At 51.8% G+C, this 24243-nt stretch overlaps 1 protein-coding gene across 1 annotated transcript in view; it reads right to left on the reverse strand.

Moving 5' to 3' along the window:
* PCNT (pericentrin) overlaps positions 1 to 24243 on the reverse strand; it is a 113399-nt gene that overhangs the window by 61643 nt on the left and 27513 nt on the right. The window contains exons 12-19 of the mRNA XM_032865506.1: positions 23205 to 23322; positions 22121 to 22338; positions 16786 to 17246; positions 14832 to 15378; positions 14320 to 14517; positions 13594 to 13732; positions 12226 to 12418; positions 9800 to 9870 (exon numbers count right to left, since the gene is read on the reverse strand). Of these exons, the coding sequence (XP_032721397.1) occupies positions 9800 to 9870; positions 12226 to 12418; positions 13594 to 13732; positions 14320 to 14517; positions 14832 to 15378; positions 16786 to 17246; positions 22121 to 22338; positions 23205 to 23322 (1945 nt within the window). The remainder of the gene's footprint in view (positions 1 to 9799; positions 9871 to 12225; positions 12419 to 13593; positions 13733 to 14319; positions 14518 to 14831; positions 15379 to 16785; positions 17247 to 22120; positions 22339 to 23204; positions 23323 to 24243) is intronic.

A 24243-nucleotide genomic window follows, 5' to 3' on the forward strand; every position in this document is an offset into this window, starting at 1 on the left:
ACTCTGCCCAAACAGGGTTGCCTGAGTAACAGCACAGCAGGTCCCTCCCCCAGAAGACAGGCTGGAAGACCAAGAGGCCGACAACCCTAAGGTCCCTATAAAACAGGTGCATCTTGCTTGGGTCGTGGTCAATACTTTGGACCTCGTGCATTCCCTCAACCACCACTCAACAGAATGACTACGAGGAGGAACCCCCAACACAGGAATAATTCAGAGACTGTGGCTTCTGTCACAGAACTAATGGATATGGACATCACCAAATGTCAGAAACTGGCATCAGAGTAACATTATGAAGGCGAGCTCTAGGCTTGAGAAAAATATGGACAATATAGAATCTCTAAGGGCAGAAATGAGATCTAATCAGGCCGAACTTAAAAATGCTATAAATGAAATGCAGCCTAAACTGAATACTCCGACTGCCAGGGTAAAATAGGCAGAAGAATGAATTAGTGACCTAGAGGACAAGATGACAGGAAAGAAGGAAGCCAAGGAGGCCTGGAAAAATAGCTTAAAGCCCAAGAGATCAGACTAAGAGAGATTAATGACCATGAAACGTCCCAATGTCAGAACTGTTGGGATCCCTGAAGGGGTGGAGAGAGGTCCAGAAAATAAATCTGAGCATATCGTAGCTGAGAACTTCCCTAATCTGGGAAAGGAAACAAGCAATCGTATCCAAGAGGCGGAGAGGACCCGTCCCAAGATCAATGAGACCAGACCAACACCACAACATATAATAGTACAATTTGCAAATCTTAGATCCAAGGAAAAAACCTTAAAAGCAGTGACGGGGAAGAGCTTTCTTACGTACAGAGTGAGGAACATCAGAAGAACATCAGACCTGTCGACAGAGACCTGGCAAGCCAGAAAGGGCTGGCAAGACATATCAAGGGCACTAAATGAGAAGAACATGCAGCCAAGAAGTCTTTCTTCAGCAAGGCTGGCACTCAGAATGGATGCACAGACAAGGAACGTCCAAGACCGGCAAAAACTCAAAGAGTATGTGACCACCAAGCCGGCCCTGCCAGAAATATTAAGGGGGGCGTCTATAAAAGGAGAAAGGCCCCAAGAGTGATACAGAACAGAAATTTACAGAGACAACCTATAGAAACAAGGACTTCACAGGCAACCTAATGACAATAAAATCATGTCTTTCAATAACCACTCTCAACGGGAACAGCCTAACTGCTCCCACGAAACAGCATGGGGTTGTAACTGGATGAAAAGACATGACCCGTCCACACGCCGTCTACAAGAGCCTCATTCTGAACCTAAAGATACATCCAGACTGAAAGTGAAGGGATGAAAACCATCTTTCATGCCAATAGGCCTCAAAAGAAAACTGGGGTAGCAATTCTCGTATCAGACAAATTAGACTTCAAACTAAAGACTGTAGTCAGAGATGCAGAGGGACACTACATCATACTTAAAGGGCCTATCCAACAAGAGGATCTAACAACTGTGAATATCTGTGCCCCTACAGTGGGGAGCAGCCAACTACATAAGCCAACTGTTAACCGAAACAGACATATTGATGATGATATGCTAAGAGAAGGGGACCACAACACTCCACTCACAGCAACACACAGGTCATCTAAGTAGAAGATCTGCAAACAAGAGCTTAGAATGACACACAGGACCAGAGGGACCTCATAGATACACACAGAACATTCCATCATAAAACAACAGAACACTCATTCTTCTCGAGCGGCACATGGAACTTTCTCTAGACCACATCCTGGGTCACAAATCAGGGCTCAACCGTTACCAAAAGACTGAGACTACTCCCGGCATATTCTCAGACCACAATGCTTTAAAACTGGAACTCACTCACAAGAAAAAATTTGGAAGGAACACAAACACTTGGAAGCAAAAGACCACCTTGCTCAAGAACATGCAGATCAGGGCACCTGGGGGGCTCAGTGGGTTAAGCAGCTGCCTTCAGCTCAGGTCATGATCCCAGCATCCTGGGATCGAGTCCATCAGGCTCCTTGCTCAGCAGGGAGCCTGCTTCTCCCTCTGCCTCTACCTGCCACTCTGTCTGCCTGTGCTCGCTCTCGCTCGCTCTCTGACAAATAAATAAATAAAATCTTTAAAAAAAAAAAAAAAGAATGTTCGGATCAACCAGGAAATCAAAGAACTTAAACAATTCCTGGGAACCAATGAGAATGAAAACACATTAGTCCAAAACCTATGGGATATAGCAAAGGCAGTCTTAGGGGGGAAATACATAGCCATCCAAGCCTCACTCACACAAGTAGAAAAATCCCAAATGCAGAAGCTAAACTTACACCTAAAGGAACTGGAGGAAAAACAACAAAGAAAACTTAAACCAAGCAGAAGAGGAATTATAAAGATTAGAGCAGAGATCAATAAAATAGACACCAGAAAAACAGTAGAGCAGATCAATGAAACTAGAAGCTGGTTCTTTTTTTTTTTTTTTTTTTAAAGATTTTATTTATTTATTTGATAGAGAGATCACAAGCAGGCAGAGAGGCAGGCAGAGAGAGAGAGGAGGAAGCAGGCTCCCTGCTGAGCAGAGAGCCCGATGCGGGGCTCGATCCCAGGACTCCGAGATCATGACCTGAGCCGAAGGCAGCGGCTTAACCCACTGAGCCACCCAGGCGCCCCTAGAAGCTGGTTCTTTGAAAGATTAATAAGATCAATAAACCTCTGGCCAGACTTACCCAAAAGAACAGAGAGAGGACCCAAATTAATAAAACCATGAATGAAAGGAGAGAGATCATGACTAACACCAAGGAAATAGAAAAAATTATTAGAAATTATTATCAGCAACAATGTGCCAATACGTTAAGCAAACTGGAAGAAATGGATATCTTCCTGGAAACTTATAAACTGCCAAAACTGAAGCAGGAAGCAATACACAATCTGAATAGACCAATAACCAGTAACAAAATTAAAGCAGTAAATCAAAAAACTCCCAAAAAACAAGAATCCAGGGCCAGATGGATTCCCAGGGGACTTCTACCAAATTCTTAAAGAAGAAATAATACGGGGCGCCTGGGTGGCTCAGTGGGTTAAGCCGCTGCCTTCGGCTCAGGTCATGATCTCAGGGTCCTGGGATCGAGTCCCGCATCGGGCTCTCTGCTCAGCAGGGAGCCTGCTTCTCTCTCTCTGCCTGCCTCTCTGTCTACTTGTGATCTCTCTCTGTCAAATAAATAAATAAAATCTTTAAAAAAAAAAAAAAGAAGAAATAATACCTATTCTTCTAAAGCTGTTTCAAAAAAGAGAAACAGAAGGAAAACTCCCCAATTCATTCTATGAGGCCAGCATTATCTTGATCCCAAAACCAGACAAAGACCTTATCCAAAAGGAGAATTACAGACCAATATCCCTGATGAACATGGTTGCCAAAATACTCAACAAGATCCTAGCCAACAAAATTCAACAGTATATTAAAAGGATTATCCAACACGACCAGGTGGGATTTATTCCTGGGATGCAAGGATGGTTCAACATTTGCAAATCAATCAACATGACAGAGCACATTAATAAAAGACAAGAACCATATGATACTTTGAATTGATGCAGAAAAATCATTTGACAAAATACAGCATATTTTCCTGATTAAAACTCTTCAGAGTGTAGGGATAAAGGGAACAGTTCTTAAAAAAAAACATCTATGAGGGGCGCCTGGGTGGCTCAGTGGGTTAAAGCCTCTGCCTTCGGCTCAGGTCATGATCCCAGGGTCCTGGGATCGAGGCCCGCATCGGGTTCTCTGCTCAGCAAGGAGACTGCTTCCTCCTCTCTCTCTGCCTGCCTCTCTGCCTACTTGTGATCTCTGTCTGTCAAATAAATAAATAAAATCTTAAAAAAAAAAATCTTAAAAAAAAAAAAAAAAACCATCTATGAAAGCCCACAGTGAATATCATTCTCAATGGGGAAAAGCCGACAGCCTTCCCTTAAGATCAGGAACACGACAAGGATGCCCCCCCTCTTGCCACTGTTGTTCAACAATGTACTATAAGTCCTAACATCCTCAATCAGACAACAAAAGGAGAAAGAGGTATTCAAATTAGCAATGAAGAAGTCAAACTCTCTCTCTTCGCAGATGACATGATAACTTTATACGGAAAACCCAGAAGACTATACTACCGAACTACCAGAACTCACACAGCAATTCAGTAATGTGCCAGGATACAAAATCAATGTACAGAAATCAGTGGCTTTCTTTTTCTTTTTTTAAGATTTTATTTATTTATTTGACAGAGATCACAAGCAGGCAGAGAGGCAGGCAGAGAGAGAGGAGGAAGCAGTCTCCCCGCTGAGCAGAGAGCCCGATGCGGGGCTCGATCCCAGGACCCTGGGATCATGACCTGAGCCGAAGGCAGAGGCTTTAACCCACTGAGCCACCCAGGCGCCCCATCAGTGGTTTTCTTATATACTAACAGTGAAAATATAGAAAGGGAAATTAGAGAACCAATTCTATTTACTGTAACACCAAAAAACCGTAAGATACCTGGGAATAAACCTAACCGAAGATGTAAAGGATCTGTACTCGAGGAACTACAGAACACTCATGAAAGAATTGAAGAAGACACAAAAAGATGGAAGACCAGTCCATGCTCACGTACTGGAAGAATAAACATTGTTAAAATATCTGTACTGCCTAGAGCAATCTATACTTTCAATGCCATTCCGATCAAAATTCCACTGGCATTTTTCAAAGAGGTGGAACAAACAATCCTAACATTTGTATAGAACCAGAAAAGACCCTGAATTGCTAAGGAAATGTTGAAAAAGGAAAACAAAGCTGGGGGCATCACACTGCCTGATTTCAAGCTGTATTACAAAGCTGTGGTCACCAAGACAAGCACAGTATTGGCCAAAAAAACCCAGACACATAGATCAAAGGAACAGAATAGAGAGCACCGATATGGACACTCAACTCTGTGGTCAAATAATCTTGGACAAAGCAAGAAAAAATATCCAGTGGAAAAAAGACAGTCTCTTCAATAAATGGTGCTGGGAAAACTGGACAGCTATGTGCAGAAGAATGAAACTCGACCATTCTCTTACACCATACACGAAGATAAACTCGAAATGGATAAAATACCTCAACGTGAGGCAGGAATCCATCAGAATCCTAGAGGAGAACATAGGCAGTAACCTCTTCCGATAACAGCCACAGCAACTTTTTTCAAGATATGTCTCCAAAGGCAAAGGAAACAAAAGTGAAGATGAACTTTTGGGACTTCATCAAGATCAAAAGCTTCTGCACAGCAAAGGAAACAGTCCACAAAACAAAAAGGCAACCCACAGAATGGGAGAAGATATTCATAAATGACGGTACAGACAAAGGGCTAATATCCAAAATCTACAAAAAACTCCTCAAACTCTACACCACAAAACAGGTAATCATGTCAAAAAATGGGCAGAAGATATGAACAGGCACTTCTCCAATGAAGACATACACATGGCTAACAGACACATGAAAAAATGTTCATCATCACTGGCCATCAGGGAGATTCAAATCAAAACCACACTGAGACACCACCTTATACCAGTTAGAATGGCCAAAATTAACAAGGCAAGAAACAATAAGTGTTGGAGAGGATGTGGAGAAAGGGGAACGCTTTCTCTTACACTGTTGGTGGGAATGCAAGTTGGTGCAGCCACTTTGGAGAACAGTGTGGAGATTCCTTAAGAAATTAAAAATAGAGATTCCCTATGACACTGCAATTGCACTACTGGGTACTTACCTCAAAGATACAGATGGAGTGAAAAGAAGGGCCATTTGTACCCCAGTGTTCATAGCAGCAATGGCCACAGTTGCCAAATTGTGGAAAGAACCAAGATGTCCTTCAACAGACGAACGGATAAGGAAGATGTGATCCATATACACTATGGAGTATGATGCCTCCATCAGAAAGGATGAATACCCAAGTTTTGTAGCAACTTGGACGGGACTGGAAGAGATTATGCTGAGTGAAATAAGTCAAGCAGAGAGAGTCAATTATCATATGGTTTCATGTATTTGCGGAGCATAAGGAATAACACGGAGGATATTAGAAGTGAAAAATGACTGGGGGACATAGTGCATCTCTATGAGAGATTATGGACTCTGGGACTCAACTGAGGGTTTTGGGGGGGGGTGGTGAGCCTGGAGATGGGTATTAAGGAGGGCAAATACTGCAGGGGGCACTGGGGGCTAACACACAAGCAACGAATCACAGACACGACATCAAAAACTAATGATGGGGGCACCTGGGTGGCTCAGTGGATTAAGCCGCTGCCTTCGGCGCAGGTCATGATCTCAGGGTCCTGGGATCGAGCCCCGCATCGGGCTCTCTGCTCAGCAGGGAGCCTGCTTTCCCCTCTCTCTCTGCCGGCCTCTCTGCCTACTTGTGATCTCTCTCCCTCTGTCAAATAAATAAATAAAATCTTAAAACAACAACAACAACAACAACTAATGACGTACTATATGGTGACCAACACAATAAAAAACAAATCTTGAAAGCAGCAAGAAAAGTGACTCAACACAAGCCATCCTCAACAGCAGGTCAACAGCTAGCCGGCTGCTCAGACCACAGAGGCCCAAAGGCAGCAGGGTGCTATCATCAGTGCTGAAAGAAAAAGACTTAACCAAGAATTAGATATCCAGGAAACTATCTTTCCAAAATGAGGGAGAAACTAAAACATTCCTAGGTAAACGAAAAGTGAGAGAATTCACTACTAACAGGCCTGCCCTGAAGATACACTGAAGGGCATCCTCAGGCCAAAGCGAAAGGACACTGGGCATGACCTTGAAACCACACAAAGAAACGAAGAACGTGGTAAAGGTGACTGAACGAGTAAATGGAAAGACAAAATAAACATAACTGTGGTCATTTTTTTCTTCTATCTGATTTAGAAGAAACTGAGTAAATCAGTGAGCATGAATTGTAGATAACGGTAGTTTGTTTGATGGTATTAGGGACGGAGAAGGGAATGAAGCTACAAAGGAGAGGAGATCCGAGAACTATTAAAGTTGAGATGGTACTAATCTGGGGCGCCTGGGGGGCTCAGTGGGTTAAGCCTCTGCCTTCAGCTCGGGTCGTGATCTCAGGTGCTGGGATCGAGCCCCGCATCAGGCCTGCTCCGCGGGGAGCCTGCTTCCTCCTCTCTCTGCCTCTCTGCCTGCCTGTGATCTCTGTCAAATGAATAACAAACAAAATCTTCTAAAAATTAAAAAAAAGTAAAAATAAAATAAAAAGCTAAAAGCTACAGGAAAACTCCTCAGAGTAGGTGTTCGAGTGTCCACACATCCTGCACTTTGCCCCACGACGACAGACGACGGAAGCAAGAGGAGTGGTGATGTGGCTTCTGGGTCACCAAAGCAAGAAGACCCAAACTTTCTCAGATTTAAAATACTCGGGGGTAATTTCCTAGTGGAAAAGGTATGATAACCATCCTATTTAAAGAGAAAAAAAATGAATGAAAAAGTTGCCTAAAAAGTCTAACACAATGCAAGTATTTCTATTCACTTTGCAGATCACCATTGACTTAAGAGTAAAATTTCTCATTGATTTTGCAGCCGGGAAAGGGGAGCAGTAGCACAGATCCCTCTTCACCCCTGCGCCCCAGCTGTGTGACCTGCTGCTCCGCTAAGGCCTCCGACGGGCTCTTCTGCGGCTCCATCTCCTACCACGTCTCCTTCCCTTGCAGCTCGGCCGGAAGAGCTGGGCGCTGGCCCCAACCACTGCACGAGCCAGGGTGACCCCGGGAACAGGGAGGAAGACTCAGCACTGAGCTCTTCTGCATAGGCACGGCCCGGTCCATACCGGGTCCCCTTCATTCCACATTCTCACTGTGACGACACACAGGAGTCAGGCTACAGCTCCTAGAAAACTCCGGACCACTGTGTAGGCTCTGGATTCTCACCTCGATCACAATCATCGGAAAATGGGACATGCGTGGCACAACACTAAAATTATACTTTCTTAATTTTTTTTAAGATTTTATTTATTTATTTGACAGAGATCACAAGCAGGCAGAGAGGCAGGCAGAGAAGAGGGAAGCAGGCTCCCCGCTGAGCAGAGAGCCCGATGTGGGGCTCGATCCCAGGACCCTGGGATCATGACCTGAGCCGAAGGCAGAGGCTTTAACCCACTGAGCCACCCGGGTGCCCCTAAAATTATACTTTCAAGTTACAGAGATAACATAAATTATTCCTATAAACTTTGTCTCCTGAAATAAAGAGGAGGTTTTTAAAGGTTTTAACTCCAAAACCTTTAAAAAGAAGCATCAAATCTCACTGACATGAAAAATCTGAGAAACAAGGCAGGGATCATAGGGAAAGCGAAGAAAAAATGAAAGAAGATGAAACCAGAGAGGGAGACAAACCCTAAGAGACTCTTAATCTCTGGAAATAGACTGTGAGGGGAGAGGGGTGGGAGGACAGGGTGGCTGGGGGAGGGACACTGGGGAGGGCGTGTGCTACGGTGAGCGCTGTGAACCGTGTAAGACTGATGGACCGCAGACCTGCAGCCCCGAAACAGTAACACATTCTGTGTTAATAAAAAAAAAAAGCATCAAGTGCAAATTCCAAGTTATCACACGTTTCAAAGTTTCTGAAGTACTTTAATGACACGTTTAGGCCACAATTCCCCTTCTAGGGAACGAAGGGGCTGAGCCCCACCACTCGCAGCTAGGAAGGAAGCCGCAGCCCGGAGAGCAGTCAGGGTTGACGAGGCCCACTGACTGCGCGAGTGACAACCACAAAATGCGGGTTAATACAGGGAAAAACCTGAACGCCAACAGGCACCACAGACCGGCAAGGCCAAGGCCAAGGCCAAGGGACAGGAACCATACTGCCTTTTCCCTGAAAAGACACAGCTCAGGAAACACTGCCACCACTGTGAAGGACACTGGGAAACAGAAAACCACCGACATCGAGGAAGAGGCAACCACTGCCCCGCCTTACCCCCAGCACATGAGAAACTGACTGATGTGGGAAACAAAGGCAGAAAAAAATTATTAAATTTCCTTACTACCTACAGCCCACTGACAAGTCCTTGAAACAGGCAACGTGACCTTCCTCTAGGGACTCAACTGCCCCCACGTGATTACTTTGCTGAGGGCAAAGGCAGTGCCAGCCTGACCCCCGCTCCCCAGTCAGGACCCTGTGAGTCTACTTCAACATACAGAAATTCCTTTGGAAACTTCCTTTATCTCTAAACCCCCCAAGAGAGGTGTTGGTCATCACCCCCCAAGCATACGACCCACTGTTATGCATCTGAAGGGTCTCATGACAATAGCCCCCCAAGATCCCGGGAACCTTGCTTCCGAATTCCTTAGACTCCTGCGATCCCTAGCCCCTCCCAACTTGGAAGTATGGAATGGGACACTCCTCATGACCCCAGTGCAGCATTTCCCACTCAGGGGTCCTGTCCCTGTGCTTGAATAAATCCTCCTTTTTGCACCAAAGACGTCTTAAGAATTCTTTCCTGACGTTCGTCGCGATTAACAACGCGACAGGAAAGGGAAATCGCACTTCTTCGGGCCCTGGGACCCTGGTACAGGCCCAGGGGTGCTTCCCTCCCCGCGCCCTCAGGGAGTGGTCACGACGGCAGACCCCACATGCTCACCCTGCCCGTTAAACGCTCTCCTGCAGACACAGGAGGATTAAATACATGGTTCTTGGGAAACTTTGAGCCACAGATTGCTTTCTTCCGGCAACAATCCTTCATAGAAGCCAACTTCTGTGTGAGGTCAGGGTAGGAGTCCAAGAGCTCCGCACGCGCCCACATGCCCTTGAGGAACCCCCGCCCTCCAGTCCTGGGGCACCTGGACCTGGTACCATGGCAGCAGTGATCAGCAGGCTCCAGGCCCCTCTCTCTGGCCACCTGGTCCTTCTGGATCTCAGCGTCCCTGCCACAGGGAGTGCAGCCCCTCACGTGCCTGAGGGACCCACGGCCACACGGCACAGAGCTGCACTTGCTAAAAGACGGTGGATGCTAAGCGTATCTCTTGTCACCCATCGCTCTGTTTCGGGATCTTATGACACACACGCAGCATGACAAGAGCATAAACGTAACGAAGCCAGTAGCAAACAAAAGCACCCACCCCACATGCACTGGGCGTAGGAGGAATGGCTCTACAAGGGGGCAGCGGACCCGCTTCACGCCTGTCCTGCCCAGTGCATGCCCAGGCCCACAGCGGGAACTTGCCGAAAAAGTGCACCACCGCCATAACCAAGGCAAAGGCCAAATGGCAGCATCGTATGGCAGGATGGTCTCCGGGAAACACTCAGGAGTCCGGTGAGGCAGGAAAGGTGCAGGATAGCATCCAGCCATTGGACCTTGAAGGCCCAGTGGCTGCGGGATGGTTGCGGACATCCAGCGGGACGCATTCTCAGGCCACCCCCTCGAACTGACTGGAGAGGCTCCAAGTCCCCTTTGACTCATGCAACCCCACCCCCATCCATAAGGCCTCCTCACAGATAATCGTTTCTATTTCCAGCCTTGAGTGAAACTCCATTTAATTTTCCAGGTTCTAAACAGTAAGGTCCATGTAACAAAGAGATGCTTTTTGAAGTTTATTCTCCATTTTTTCTAAAGACACGGCAGAAAAACGTCAAATATATCTTTTTAACCATTAAGAAAACATGACAGATGTGCCCGGGAAAAAAAAGTAGTATTACACAAAAAATACCAACACAGTCAGGAGCCAGGGGTGGTTCAGGTTATGAACTCAGAGTCCTGGGATCGAGCCCCGCATCGGGCTCCCTGCTCAGCAGGATGCCTGCTTCTCCCTCCACCCCGCCCCTCACCACCCCCCAGCACCCCCGTGCACACTCCTGCTCTTTCTCTTATAAATAAAATCTTTAAAAAAAGTAATATAAATTCAGCTGGTAATGAATTAAAAACATTCAAACTATATCTAAAATGACCTTACTGTTTTCAAAAATTATGTGTATAGAATTTTTTTTTTAATTGAAGAAAAGATGAAATTGCCTTGAGTAACTGACACTGGGCACACTGTGGTCTGCTCCTGTGTTCCAGAACTCTGCTGAGTGGTCTCGCCACAAGGGACAGTGTTCGAGGGGATGCACATCTCTAAGAAAAGGAAATCAAGCTTACGGTTTCAGAGAACTTTCCTCAGAAGTAACTCCAAAAGGAAGTAACCTGGAAAGTAATCCAATTAGCTCACAAGCGCAAGTGAAATTACTCTTCTGGGAAGTGACCCTGCTTGACAAACAGGTGCAAAGTTATTTGTGGCCCAGAGAAAACCTGTCAGAGGAGGAACAGTGTGTCCGTGCTATTTTGGGGACAATGTCCCTGGCAGCCCAGAAAATGCCCAGTTAAGCTTTCTGCAGGATCTGCCTGTGGGCCAGAGCCTGAGGGAAGGCCACAGCGGGAACACCCAGTAGTCCACACCAAGACCCAATGGGACGGCCTTTGCAGCGGTGTGGACAGGTCAGCCAGCATCACAGCAGGCAGGAAAACCAGACTCCGAGCACATGTGCCCCGTGTGGACCCTGAACTGAACCACCGCAGGAAGAGACCGGAACTTGGGCTGGATATAGGATGATATCAAGGAATTCCCGACCATTTTTAAGTTAGAACGGATCGCAGTTATGTTCTCTTGCGGGAAGAGAAACACGCTACTTGGTAGAGACATAGTGAAGTATTTATAGATGAAAACACACGCTACCTGGGATTTGCTGTAAATACGTGGGGAGTGGGGGAGCCCTGAGGCACGAAGACTGGCACGTAGCCTCCTGCGCAGCCAGATAGAGCCTCACCCAACTATCCTATTTCTGCCCATGTCAAAATGTTCTCCAGCAAAAGCTAAAATAGGGTCAGAAACAGCTTCCCACCTTCCCACAAGTCCAGCTGTTTCTGAGAAACCAGCCAGACAACAAAGGTCCGTTAAAAAGTATCTCATGTTCACCTCCTTGGTGGCAGAGTAAAGGGATCTTTTGCTTGAGCAAGAACTCACTCGTACGACTGGAAACACTCACGAAATGCCGTGGGACACCCAGACGGCAGTCGACACAGAAATACAAGAAGGCTCGGCCCAAGCACAGACCTGACACGCGGCTCCAGTAAGCACATGGCTGTGTCCCCACACACAACAACGTGGCGGGAGGAGAGCATCGGCAACCACAGTCCGCAGAGGCAGGGCCGTAGCCCGTGAGACACAGGAGAAAGGCGACAACCGGACCTCATCTTTCCAAGGTGAGAAGACAGCCGCCGCCCATGCGCGGGGACCGCCACTCACCCGCAGGCACATGCGCGGGCCGCATCCCGACCTGCCGAGCTCAGCAGCGCGCCAGACCCAGGCCGGGGTGCGCCCGTCTCCCAGGGGGCCGTCCCACGCAGCCTGCTCACGAGACTCACAGAGCCCGCCGGCACCCCGCTGCTACCAAGGACCACAGCGACGACGGAGCTGATGGCCACTGCGCCTGAGGGGCCTGGGGGACACCGCAGGGGCGAAGGGGGCAGTGCGGGGGGGAAGGGGGCACTGCGGGGACACTGAGATGGCTAAGGGGACACTGGAGGACACTATGGGGACTCTGAGAGGGTTAAGGGGACATGGGGGGACACAGAGGATTACGGGGACACCGAAGGACACTATGGGAACAATGAGAAGGCTAAAAGGACACTACAGGGGACACTAAGAAGATTAAGGGGACACTGGGGGGACACTGAGAGGGTTAAGGGGACATGGGGGGACACTGAGAGGATTACGGGGACACCGAAGGACACTATGGGAACAATGAGAAGGCCAAAAGGACACTACGGGGGACACTAAGAAGATTAAGGGGACACTGGGGGGACACTGAGAGGGTTAAGGGGACACTTGGGGGACACTGAGAGGGTTAAGGGGACATGGCGGGTGACACGGAAAGGGCTTCATCCTCCCTTAGTGAAAGGTGAGTGGGAGCACAGTGTGAAGAAGAGCCCATTCACGTGACCGCGTCACTCACCAGCTACATCCCTGGCTCCCAGCAGGGGTCCCACTGCGCCTCTCTAAGCCACCCTGAGGACACAGGCTTGTGTGCGTGCCTCCTCCGTCTTCTCCTCCCTCGGAGATGAGAAACCCACCCAGAGGGGCCAGAGTCAAGGCAACTTACGAGTCCAAGAACCAAATCTCAAGAAAAGTGCCGATTCCCAGACTTTTCAGCCAAACCAATGGGGGTAAACCTCATTTTTATGCCTCCCTTTTTGTAATCTCCCGTAATTCCCCTGCTGGCAGACGTCGCGGAGGAAACGGCTGAACCATTAATTTCTCCGACCGACCGATGGCCACACACAACTGCGCACACGAACCAGCAACCCAGGAGACGCAGACAGCACCAGGCCTTATTTCGTGGTTAGAGAAAAGGGACTGATGCGTCCTTTATAAAAGCCCCACAGGAACACGGACAAAAGTCTGTAACCTCAAGGGAACGGGACACGACCGCTTCACAGAAACGCCCGGAGTGTGTGAAGCACGACGACGTGCGTCCTCAGCCCCCGGGCCTGGGAGAGGCGGGACACACGAGCATTTCCCACCCGAAGACGCCGGGTCCCAACCCACACGCCCCTCCCCACGGCAGCCTCGCGTGTTCCAGAGAATTCCACCGCTCTGCAGACGTCTGCCAACGACCACGAGGCCCGCGGACACTCGGCCTCGTGAAGAACCCGCACAGGGGACCGGGGTGCACCGCCGTAGCGCACGTGTTCCGTGTGGACACGAGGCAGCAGCACTGCCGCAGCAGCCGCCCCGCACGGTCCTCCCCTTCCTGTGGGGACGGCTCCTCCGCCTCAGCCCCCGCCGCCTCCGCGAGCCCAGCGCCAGCCGTCCCCCCCCCGGCCGTCCCCCAGCCTCTCCACGACCCCGGAAGCACCATGGTCAGTCTTACCCCAGCACACCCTGTGGGGCACCAGGAACCCCTGCGGGGGTCCTGGGCCTGCCTCTGCACCCTCCCATCCCAGCTTCCTGAGGGCCACGGCCAACACTTGCCCCACGTGGCCCCATCACCGCCAGCCCTTCTTCCGTCCCGCCGTCCGACGGATGCTGCTGGAACAGAGTTGTGCCTCTGCCGCTGCCTGCGAGGTCAGGCCCAGCCCTGCAAGGACACCACCCTCCAGGTTCACCCCCTGTGAATCCTGCCGACACTCCTCCCCACCCTGACCCCCGAGGTCACACCAACACAGGTCGGCCGGGCCACAGGGGTGGCCCCTGAAGGCGTCTGCAAAGACGAGCGCGGTCGGCCCGGGGCACCGAGCCCTTCTCGCAGGCTCCCTGGAGGCCCGGCGGCTCCAGCCCCAGGACACAACGGAGAGCGCAGGCAGTGCGAGAACAGGGACGACGGGCACGACCCCTCACGCTCTGCTCCTGCTGGGCCCTGTGCAGGGCCCGGCCTAGACGTCCTGGACGGAAGAGGAGGGTCCGCGCCGGACAGGAGGGGACACGCTGGTTGGGGAGGCGATCTGACAGGAACGGTGAGTACATGAGGAGAAGCTCACAGCACAGAGCGGCCAGCACCCGACAGGTAACAAGGGACAGGACGGCGGGAGACGTGGTCTGCGCGCACCAGCAGCAAGAGCTTGTGCAGAGCTGTGCCCTGGACCAGAGGGAGCCGCCTGGGGTGCACGCGCGGGACCAACGTGCATAAGAGACTACGGAGGGAGCCGCCTTGCACGATGACGGTAGCCGGGCCAGACCGTGCGCGCTGGGACACGTTCTCCCCCAGTACGCCGCCCCGGCCGCAGCTCCATGCACCCGTCCGACCACCGCGCACACCCCCATCCCTGTCCGCCCACCGTGCGGCCACCTGCGAGGTAGCCCCCCCAGGCACAGCGGCGGCAGGAGGAGACACGCCCCGAGCCCGGCCTCACCTGCTGCGTGGCCGGCAGTTCGGGGTAGAGCAGCGTGACCCCTGCGGCCCCCGGATCTGCGTCCGTCTGCGCCGTCAGGCTGCGGTCCGCGGGCGGGAGCTCCTGACCCTGCTCCCCAGTCAGCGCCGCGGGGTGAGACGCGTCCTCGTGCCGCCGCTGCTTCCCCAGCTCTGTGCTCAGCTGCTCCAGAGCCCGGCGGTGCTGCTCCCGCAGGGCCTGCACCTCCGACCGGTGGCGCGACTCCAGAGAGTCCAGGTGGGACGAGTGTCTGGCCTCCAGAGCCCGGAGCGCGGCCGCGTGCCCCGCCTGCAGCTCGGCCTCTCGGGCCTGCGCCAGGGCCCGCAGCTCCCCCTCCACGGAGGCTCTCAGCTCCTCCTGCTCCGAGCGGCGCACGGCCTCCAGCTCTGCCGTCAGGGACAGCACGTGCTGCTGGTGTCTCTCCTGGAGCAGCTGGAGCTCGCGGCTGTGCTTCTCCTGGGCCTCCCGAAGGAGCGCGTCTTGCTCGGCTGCGAACTTCTCCGTGATCTCCTTCCGTTCGTTCAGGAACCTGCGAGGACCCGCAGCGTGAACACAGGCCGCGGAAGGGCCGTCGTACACGCACCCCCGCCCCTTCCCACACGAAACACGACGTCGCTGCCGTGTTGGACTGTCCCCGCTCCTTTTCCCTCTGCCGTCCACAGCAAGTAAGCGGGAGGGAAGGGGCCACACAGAGCCAGAGCGGCTCAAAGGACAAGGCCGCTCAGGAACTCAAGTGGGGATGTGGGACCCACGGCAAGACACCGCATCCGCGCCAAAGCAGACGCGCCAGCCCACCTGCGGTGAGAAGGACCGCGGTGGGGAAGGGGCAGCGGGGTCCCCTGCAGGAGCCCACGGGGCCATAAAGAACACTCAGAAGACCTCAGAAGAACTGGTGAATTAAGGGACACGAGTGAGAAAGAGCCCCAGGCGGTGCCGGCTGGCAGAGACACAGGCCAGCAGACTCCCCCAGAGTCGAGGCACCCAGGATCCCACCAGGGACGGGAAGAAGCCTCAGCGCCAACTGGGCACATGCTCCATGCGCAGGACTTGCCCTGGTCCGCTCCCGCGAGGAGCGGTAAGACCCGGGTTGCTGCCCCGCGTGGCCGGCCTGCCACCAGAGGACTCCGGAAGCGCTCCCACACTTCACCACACCCTCCCCGTGGGGCGGGCAGGAAGCGTTTGTGAGGCTGAGCACAGCGCCTGCGTCCACCCAGCTTGCACCTGCTGGGCCGAAGTCTGAACTCGAGTCCTCAGACCCCAGACCCAAAGCTCCTGCACTCCGGTCACGATGGCGGGAGCTGCGGACCCGGAGAATAAGCAGCCCAATGGCGAGTCGATGGCCCCAGGACTCCCCATCAGCCGCAGGCACGAAAGCCCAGGTCTGCAGACTTGGTATGAACAGAGGCAAAGAACCAAACTACATTCTCAGTCTACTTTCAAGGAAATATGTGCAAGTTTCAGGAGGAAAACACTTACTTTTAAAAACATCTGTCTGAAGTCTAAAATACCAAGAACTAATACGGACAAACTGCATGCCTTTTGGTAAGTGAGGTCTAAATTCTTGCTTTTGAAATTTTTAAACGTGGAAAGAACAAAAATGACGTGGGAGACGTGTGCACAGTAGCGTCCACCAAGGGACACAGACTCCACCAGGAGCTTCCGGACACCGTCTCTGGCTGGTTCCCGCACCTCCCCGTGCTGGGACAGGCAGTCTGACCCCGCTGCCACTTCAGGGGGACGAGCAGGCGTCCAGGACTCCGTGCACACCGCGCTCGGCCCTGCCTCCTGCAGACCTTCCCACCCTGCTGAAAGCCCACAGCACATCGCCCAGGGGACCTGCCTCCCACGCCGTGCGGCGCGTGCCGGGGTCGGGCCTCAGGCGGGAAAGCGACAGGCGGCTCTATGGCTAACACCGCGCTCCGAGAGCGTCACCCACCCGTTCTCTGCCTGCATCAGCTGAAGGGTGCAGTCCTCCTTCAGGCGGAGCGTGGCGAGCTCCCCGCCCCGGTCTGCGGGAGCCCCTCGGCCCCCTGGCTCCCGGCCACACTGCGGACACTGCCCCCCCGTGAGGCCGAGCTCCAGCTGCCGTAGGCGGCCCTGCTGCTCCACCAGGGACCCCTCCAGGTCCCGGATCTGGGCGGCCTGCTGCTCCTGAAGCTGCCTCGTCTCGAGCTCCCGCAGCTCAAACCTGGTCATCAGGCACTGCCTCTCGGCTTCGGCTTGCTCCCGCAGGTGCAGGAGCGCCAGCGCGAGTTCCTCTTCCGCTTTTCTCTTCAGGACTTCGCTGGCCACTTTCCACCCTGCTTCTTTGTCTCTGGACTCCTGCCTCAGCAGCTCCAGTTTCTCCTTCGCTTTCTTCAGCTCCTCCTGGAGATCTTCAACCAAGTCACATTTTGCCTACAGGGAGCAGAATCTCCGGTAAAACAGAAAAAAACTTTTTAAAGGAGAAGATTACTGGCAGCAATGACACCAAAGCCGCTGTCCTTCCCTCTGGAGCCGGCAGGCCTGGACGAAACTGACGGAGGTCAACGCACACACACGTGCACAGCAAACCAAGGCAGCGTCAGAGGCCTTCGTCGTGTGCCAGGACTGGCGGCGGTGGCGGAGGAAGGCACGTCCCAGGGCTTCCTCCTGACCACCCCAGACAGAGCAGAGCCGCCCTCAGCAAAAAGACCAGAAGTCCCCGAGAGGAGCAAATGCTGCAATGAGCTCAAGTGTGTGGCCCTGCCGCATCTGTGTTCCATGATCTCCACAGAACCTGGTCATAAGACTGATGGACTAAAATTTAAACTTTTAGATTTATTTTAATTTAAATTAATTTTAAATTTAAAAAATTTTAACTTAATTTAAATTTTATTTTAATTAAAATTTATCTTAAATTTTTATCTTAAATTTAAAAGTTTAAATTTATTAAAGTATCTTGTGAAAAGGGAGGTGAATCACAAAGCTGACAGTAGGCAAACATTTCCATTTTCAAAAAAGGAAGGAAAGGAGGTCAATGAACGACAAAACATCATCGGAAAGAAACAAAAGTAAAACCGGTATTGAAGACTGACCTCAGCTTCTTATTTAAAAGTTAAGTTATGGGGCGCCTGGGTGGCTCAGTGGGTTGAGCCTCTGCCTTCGGCTCAGGTCACGATCTCAGGGTCCTGGGATTGAGCCCCGCGTTGGGCTCTCTACTCAGCGGGGAGCCTGCTTCCCTCTCTCTCTCTGCCTGCCTCTCTGCCTGCTTGTGATCTGTCTGTATCAAATAAATAGATAAAATCTTTTAAAAATAAATAAGTAAATAAATAAATGTTAAGTTATTAAAGCAGCACCTGGCTGGCTGTTAGTAGAGCATGCAACTCTTGATCTCAGGGTCATGAGTTCAAGCCCCACGCTGGGTATACAGTTTGCTTAAAAAAAAAAGTTAATAAAAGTACGTTTAGGGTCATGCTTCTGGAGATGGCTGAGAAGCTCTAATCAGGCTAACCCTCCCAGAAGGTAACAGCTGTAAAGGCTAGAAAAAAACATAAGAAACTACCCAAAGGCCTGAGAGAGCATCTGTAAGCAGAGAGATTGTGCAGAAGGCTAGACACCCAGAAGAAAGAAATGGCACTGGGCAATTTCCCTGTCCATGCCATGCACACAGACATCCCACAATCCCATTTGTGTGAACAGAGGAGGTAGAAAGTGAGAGGCCAGAGAGACAGACCACTGCAAAATGTCTGCATTAACCCTTGCCTGCATCTCAGGCTGACTCCTGATGCACACACGTGTGGGCAGACGCCAAGAGCAGAGCAACACGGGGAAGACGTGGTGTGGAGTCAGAGTATGCCCAGTCAGCTCCCTGCTAAAATGAAAAACTCACACCCTTCCGCAGTGTGTAACAGAATCCAGAGTCTCCACAATTGTCTCCCTCATGACATCCAGAAAACAATCCAAAATTAGTTGATATACAAATAAGCAGGAAATATGACCCATGCTAAAAAAAAAAAATGCAATCACTGGAGAACCCCAAAATGACACAAATGTTGAATGGCAGACAATGATTTTAAAAGCAGAAATCCTAACTGCATTTATGGGCGTAAGAAAAACATGCTCATGACGAACAAAAGAATAGCAAATCATGGCAAAGAAAAAAGACCCTCTTAAGAAGTGGATGGGGGAAAAAAAAAAAAAAAAACAACCGAACAGAAATCCCAGAACTAGAAAGCATAGTATCTGAAATTTTAAAAATCATTGGATGGACTTAAAAGCATATCAGACGTATCAAGAGACCATGAACTGGAGACCAACAGAATCAAACCAACAGGAAGGGAGCAGACCAGACAGAAATCAAACAAACAGAACCTCAGACACTGAAAGACAGAACATCCACGTGAACGGAGTCCAAGAGAAAGGAGAGAACGGAGCAGAAGTAAGAAACTGAAAATCATACTTGGTAAAAATTTCTCAAATTTGGGAAAACACATAAACATACAGCAGAATACTCTGTAAGTCACTAAAACAGGCCACCTTTTCAGTAGTGCCATTATTAAATATAAGAAAAAATAAGGTCAATTGAGTATAAGGTTTTGTTTTCATTTTTTTAGGTAACTATGTCAGAATCAATTTTATGTACTGATTTTAAGAATTTCATGAGAGGAAAAAACATCCAAGAAAATCACACGTAGGCACACCATGGTAAAATGACGGAGAATAGGGGTGCCTGGGTGGCTCAGTGGGTTAAGCCTCTGCCTTTGGCTCAGGTCATGATCTCAGGGTCCTGGGATCGAGTCCCACATCGGGCTCTCTGCTCAGCGGGGAGCCTGCTTCCTCCTCTCTCTCTGCCTGCCTCTCTGCCTACTCATGATCTCTGTCAAATGAGTAAATAAAATCTTCAAAAAAAAATGAGAATAAAAGATAAAGAGAAAAGCAGTGAAAAGAAAATGACACATGACATTCAGGGTAAGACTGATTTCAGTGATCACAGACTCATCAGAAATAAGGTCATAAGTGAACATCTTTAAATCCTGAACAAAAACCTTGCCTTCTATATGTAGCAAAAAAATTTCTTCACGAAAGACGGCAAAATAGAGACTCTCAGGTCAAAGAAAACTTGCGAAGAAAACAGGCGCAACATGGAAGGCTGAAGGAAAGTGAGGCCAAAGGGAAACTCCTATCTTCCGGAGGAAAGAAAGAGCGCTTTAGTGTTGTGAATCCAAGACCACTTTCCCTTTTAATTAATCAAGGACCCATGATTGTTCAAAGCAAAACTTCTATAGTGGAATCTAACCACAAAGACAGACGTGACACCCGTCAGCGTGGTAGCACAGAAGACAGCAGACGACAGACGCAGTTGGAGCTCACCTTCTAGCCGCACGGCGACCGTGCACCTCTGAGAAGACTGTGAGAATGAGTCTAGCCCCGAAAGCAATCATTAAACACATGACGCAAAGAAATAGGACTTCGAAATCAACAGATACATTAAAATCAATTCTAAAAATTAGTCCAATTAATTAATCCAATCCAATTAATCCAATTAACCAATCCAATTCTAAAAATAATACAAATAAATACAAAATAATCCAAATAATCCAAGTAAATAAATACTCAAACAATCTGAAAGGCCAGAAAGAAGGAACACGGGGAACAGAAAGAAACACGCACACACAGAAGAGAGTAAAACGTAGACACTGCTCCAACCAGGTCAACAACAAAACGAAATGTGACAAACTAAACGCTCCAACTGAAAGGCAGGATTTGTCAAAAAGGATTTTAAAAATATTCCACTGCAGGGGCTCCTGGGTGGCTCCGTCGGTCAACCGTTCGCCTTCAGCTCAGGTCATGGTCTTGGGGTCCTGGGGTCGAGCTGGGGGTGGGCCCCCTGCTCAGCAGGGAGTCTGCTTCTCCCTCTCCCTCTGCTCTTCCTCACCTCCCCGACTTGTGCTCTCTCTCTCTCTCTCAAATAAATAAAATCTTAAAAAAGATATTCAACTATACGTCACGCACACGTGTAATATGTTAAAAAGTATGTGGTCTCTGTCCCTTGTTCCTGACACACAGCTGCTAAAGCCCTTGGAATTTCTGGCACCATAAGTGTCTTTTGTATGCTAATGAGATGACAAGTGGCTGAGGACCTCTGGGTGGCTTCAGGGTGGAAGCTGGTCCCCAGAAAATCAAGGCGAGATCACAGGGTTGGAAATTCCAGCTCCACCGCGGCCTCCGAAGCAGAGAGATGGAGACGGAGTTCAATCACCAACGGCCAGTGATTCAGACATGCCTGTGTTACGGAGCTTCCGTAAAAAGTCCCAAATGGTGGGCCTCGGAGAGCTGCCAGGCGGGTGCACACGCTGGGGGCTGAACGGTGGCAGGACAGGAGTGGGCGTGGAAGCTGCCTACCACGGGCGCCTCGCCCCACGCCTCTCTTCCCTTTGGTCGCTCTCGTTCGCCTCCGTCCTAAGACACTGGTATTAGGACACTGTTTCCCTGAGCTACTGAGCCTGAAAGGGCTGTGATGGGCGGGGGACTATCCAGACCCCGAAGCCGAGTCAGACCGAGATCCGTGGGTAACCTGGGGACCCAGTAACTGCCAACGGCTCCTGACGTGGGGGCCGTGTCCCAGGACTGAGCCCTCAACCCGCAGGCGCCGGCACTAAGTCCAGGTGGTCTCTGGAGACTCCAAGCAAAACGGACAGAAAAGGGTCCGCCGTGCCAACGGAACGTGCGTGAAGGCCGGAACGCGGCACTGGTGAACGGGAAGGCAGGCTGCGGCTCAAACAATGCTACGGAGTGAAGCGTGACGTGGGGGACACTTAGCTCGCCGAACACTCAGGACGCTGGCGAAAAAGACCCGCTCTAACAACTCCAACCCAAAGACGAGCCACTCCCCGCACTGCGTATACAGTGAAACGTGCCAGGAGTCGGGGGAGGCCTACACGCCAGACCTCTGCCCACGGGGGTGGTGCGCAGGCTCTCCTCGCGCCCACAGAACACCCCACAGCCACACAACCGACAGCAGAAGAGCCCAGGAGCCCAATACCACTGGGGACCCCAAGGCGCACGGGGCCGGCCGCGGGCCATGCCAACCAGCCTGCCGCCCGTCTGAGGACGTCCAGCCAGTCCCTGACCCTGGAGGCAGGGGGAAGGAGCAACAAGGAGCCAGACCCTGACTCGGCTCGAGTGGGGCCCTGTCCTGACCCCACTTCTGCACTAGGTCAACCGGGCCGCAGGCAGCAGGGAGACGGAGCGCGGGGACCTGCGGGGCCCTCGCAGGAGTCTGCCGCCAGGGGAGCCAGAACCACACTTACCCTCTCCAAGTCCTCCTTCAGGCTGATCGCGTGCTGCAACTTCTCGTGTAAATTTCTGTTTTCTAGTTTCAAGACATCAATTTCTTCCTTGAGCTCCGTCTGAAGAAGTGAGAGTTTAAGCTTGTGCTCAGTTTCCAAACCCGAGACTCTGGCTGCCACCTCGGTCTCCACCTGCGAGGCCATGTCCTGCACACACGGGAGAGGTGCCCGAGCGAGCTCTGTGAGGGCACAAGAAGCAGGGAGGACAGTCAGGCACGCACCTCGAGGGCACCACACACAGCACGGATGACAACGCCTCGCACGACACAGACACCTGGAGCTCTGCCAAGCCCTGGGGGAGCCCAGGCAGAAGCGCCCTGGGCTGCCCCGTCCTCAGCTGCCCGTGCTCCTTCAGAGCCCACTCCATCCCACCAGCTGGGGTATCAGGGTACTGTTTTCAGCTGTGGGGACTAGGCTGGGGGGACCCCTCCCGGGACGGTCGGCTCAGGACTCATCACCTCCCTGGGCTCAAGAATGAGCTGAGCAGCGGCCAGAAGTGCACCGTGCGCGCCCGTCAGCAGCCAGTGACCACAGCATGTGCAGCGGCTGAGAACAAGCTCCCTCGCTGGGAGGAGAGCAAGAGGCAGAAGCCAAGTCAACGTGACCTTGGCACTCACGAGCCATTGTCCTTCCCTTAGCCCGTCTCAGCAGCTCCAAGGGAGCCCTTGTCCAGAGCAGGAAGTCGTGTCAGAGCCCCCCACCATGGAGCCAGACCCCCACACCCTCGCCCTGGGACCCTCCACCTCGCCACCCCTCCTGGAATCCGTGTCCAGGGCTGGCCTCGCACCGGCTCCCCTCAGCAGTGGGGCCCCTGCCTGTCCCCCTCTGCTGCATCTGCTGGGAGGACCTCCGCCTCTCATCCACCCCCATCTCCTGTGACCCCCCAGTGCTGCACCTGGTCAGGCCTGAGCCCAGCTCTGAACTCTGAGGACACCACCAGGGAGGGTCTGTGGAGTGAGAGGCTGGGATGTCCAGATAACCCACGTGGGAGCCCCCAACCTTCCCACACATCGCTCCCTGCGGGCCGAACCACAGGTTCACACACCTTCGCTGGGCCCTTCTGAGAGCCCCACACGTTGCTCCCCTTCCAACACCGGGGTCCCTTCGAGGCCCACCTCCTGCCGGGCTTCCAGGGAGGACGGGCTCCGGTGGTTTTCTTCTAACTGCGTGTACAAATGCAGGGAAAAATCACACACAGGAAATGTTACAAGGGGTCTCTTTAGCCCGTCACCAATCACTGCCTCCCCCGGAACCCTCGCGGGGCCATGCACGCTCACGCCGTCTCCCCCATCCTCAGCGTGTCACCTCCGGGGATCCAAGCAACTCCGGGAGGCGGCAGACCACAGCCCTGAGGAGACAGGGGCACACCACCGGCTGGAGAGCCCTCCTCACTCCCGTGCTGTCCTCATCGAGGCCAACACGGGGCCCCAGCTGAGGGACGCCAAGCAGGCCGCCGCGAGCCTGACCAGAACATTCACGAACATGAACTGCCGGCAGACCCTGACCACCAGACCCCCTCCTCCCAGGGCCGGGGCCTTGGCCAAACACACCCTGCTCCACTGCGGGGCCCCAGCACACTCACTCCCAAGCCCCCTCACTCCCCACTCCGTGTCTCCCCACGCACTCCCCACTCCGTGCACTTCCCCTTCTGGAGGCAGACATATGCCTGGCCTGCTTGGGACATGGACCTGCCCCCAAGAGGAAGGGGCCCCCAAGGGAAGGGTGTCTGGGCACTGCTGAGAGCACCTGACAACAAGCCCAGTACCCTGAGGGAAGGGAGGCGGGAAACAAGGAAAGGGCTCAGTGCACGTGCTAAACTCTCCTATTCCCCTTAAAATACAGCCAGTAAACCCGTTTTCCTCAAGTACCACGGAGCAGTCACACCGACCTCAACTTCCAGCTCACGATAAGGTCACGTTATCTTTTAAAGCAAGACTCGAATCCCTGCGCTCTTACACAAACGAACCACTTGAGTGACAGGAGGAATCGAGTCCAGAAGCGCACTTGTGCCCCGGGGACAGCTCAGCACACAGGCTGTGTTTTAACAGGTCAGGCCTGAGAGAGTGAGCTGCCGTTCGGAAAGA

This window comes from Lontra canadensis, unplaced genomic scaffold, assembly GCF_010015895.1.
Source record: "Lontra canadensis isolate GAN:19392208 unplaced genomic scaffold, GSC_riverotter_1.0 scaffold29, whole genome shotgun sequence".
Taxonomy (NCBI): domain Eukaryota; kingdom Metazoa; phylum Chordata; class Mammalia; order Carnivora; family Mustelidae; genus Lontra; species Lontra canadensis.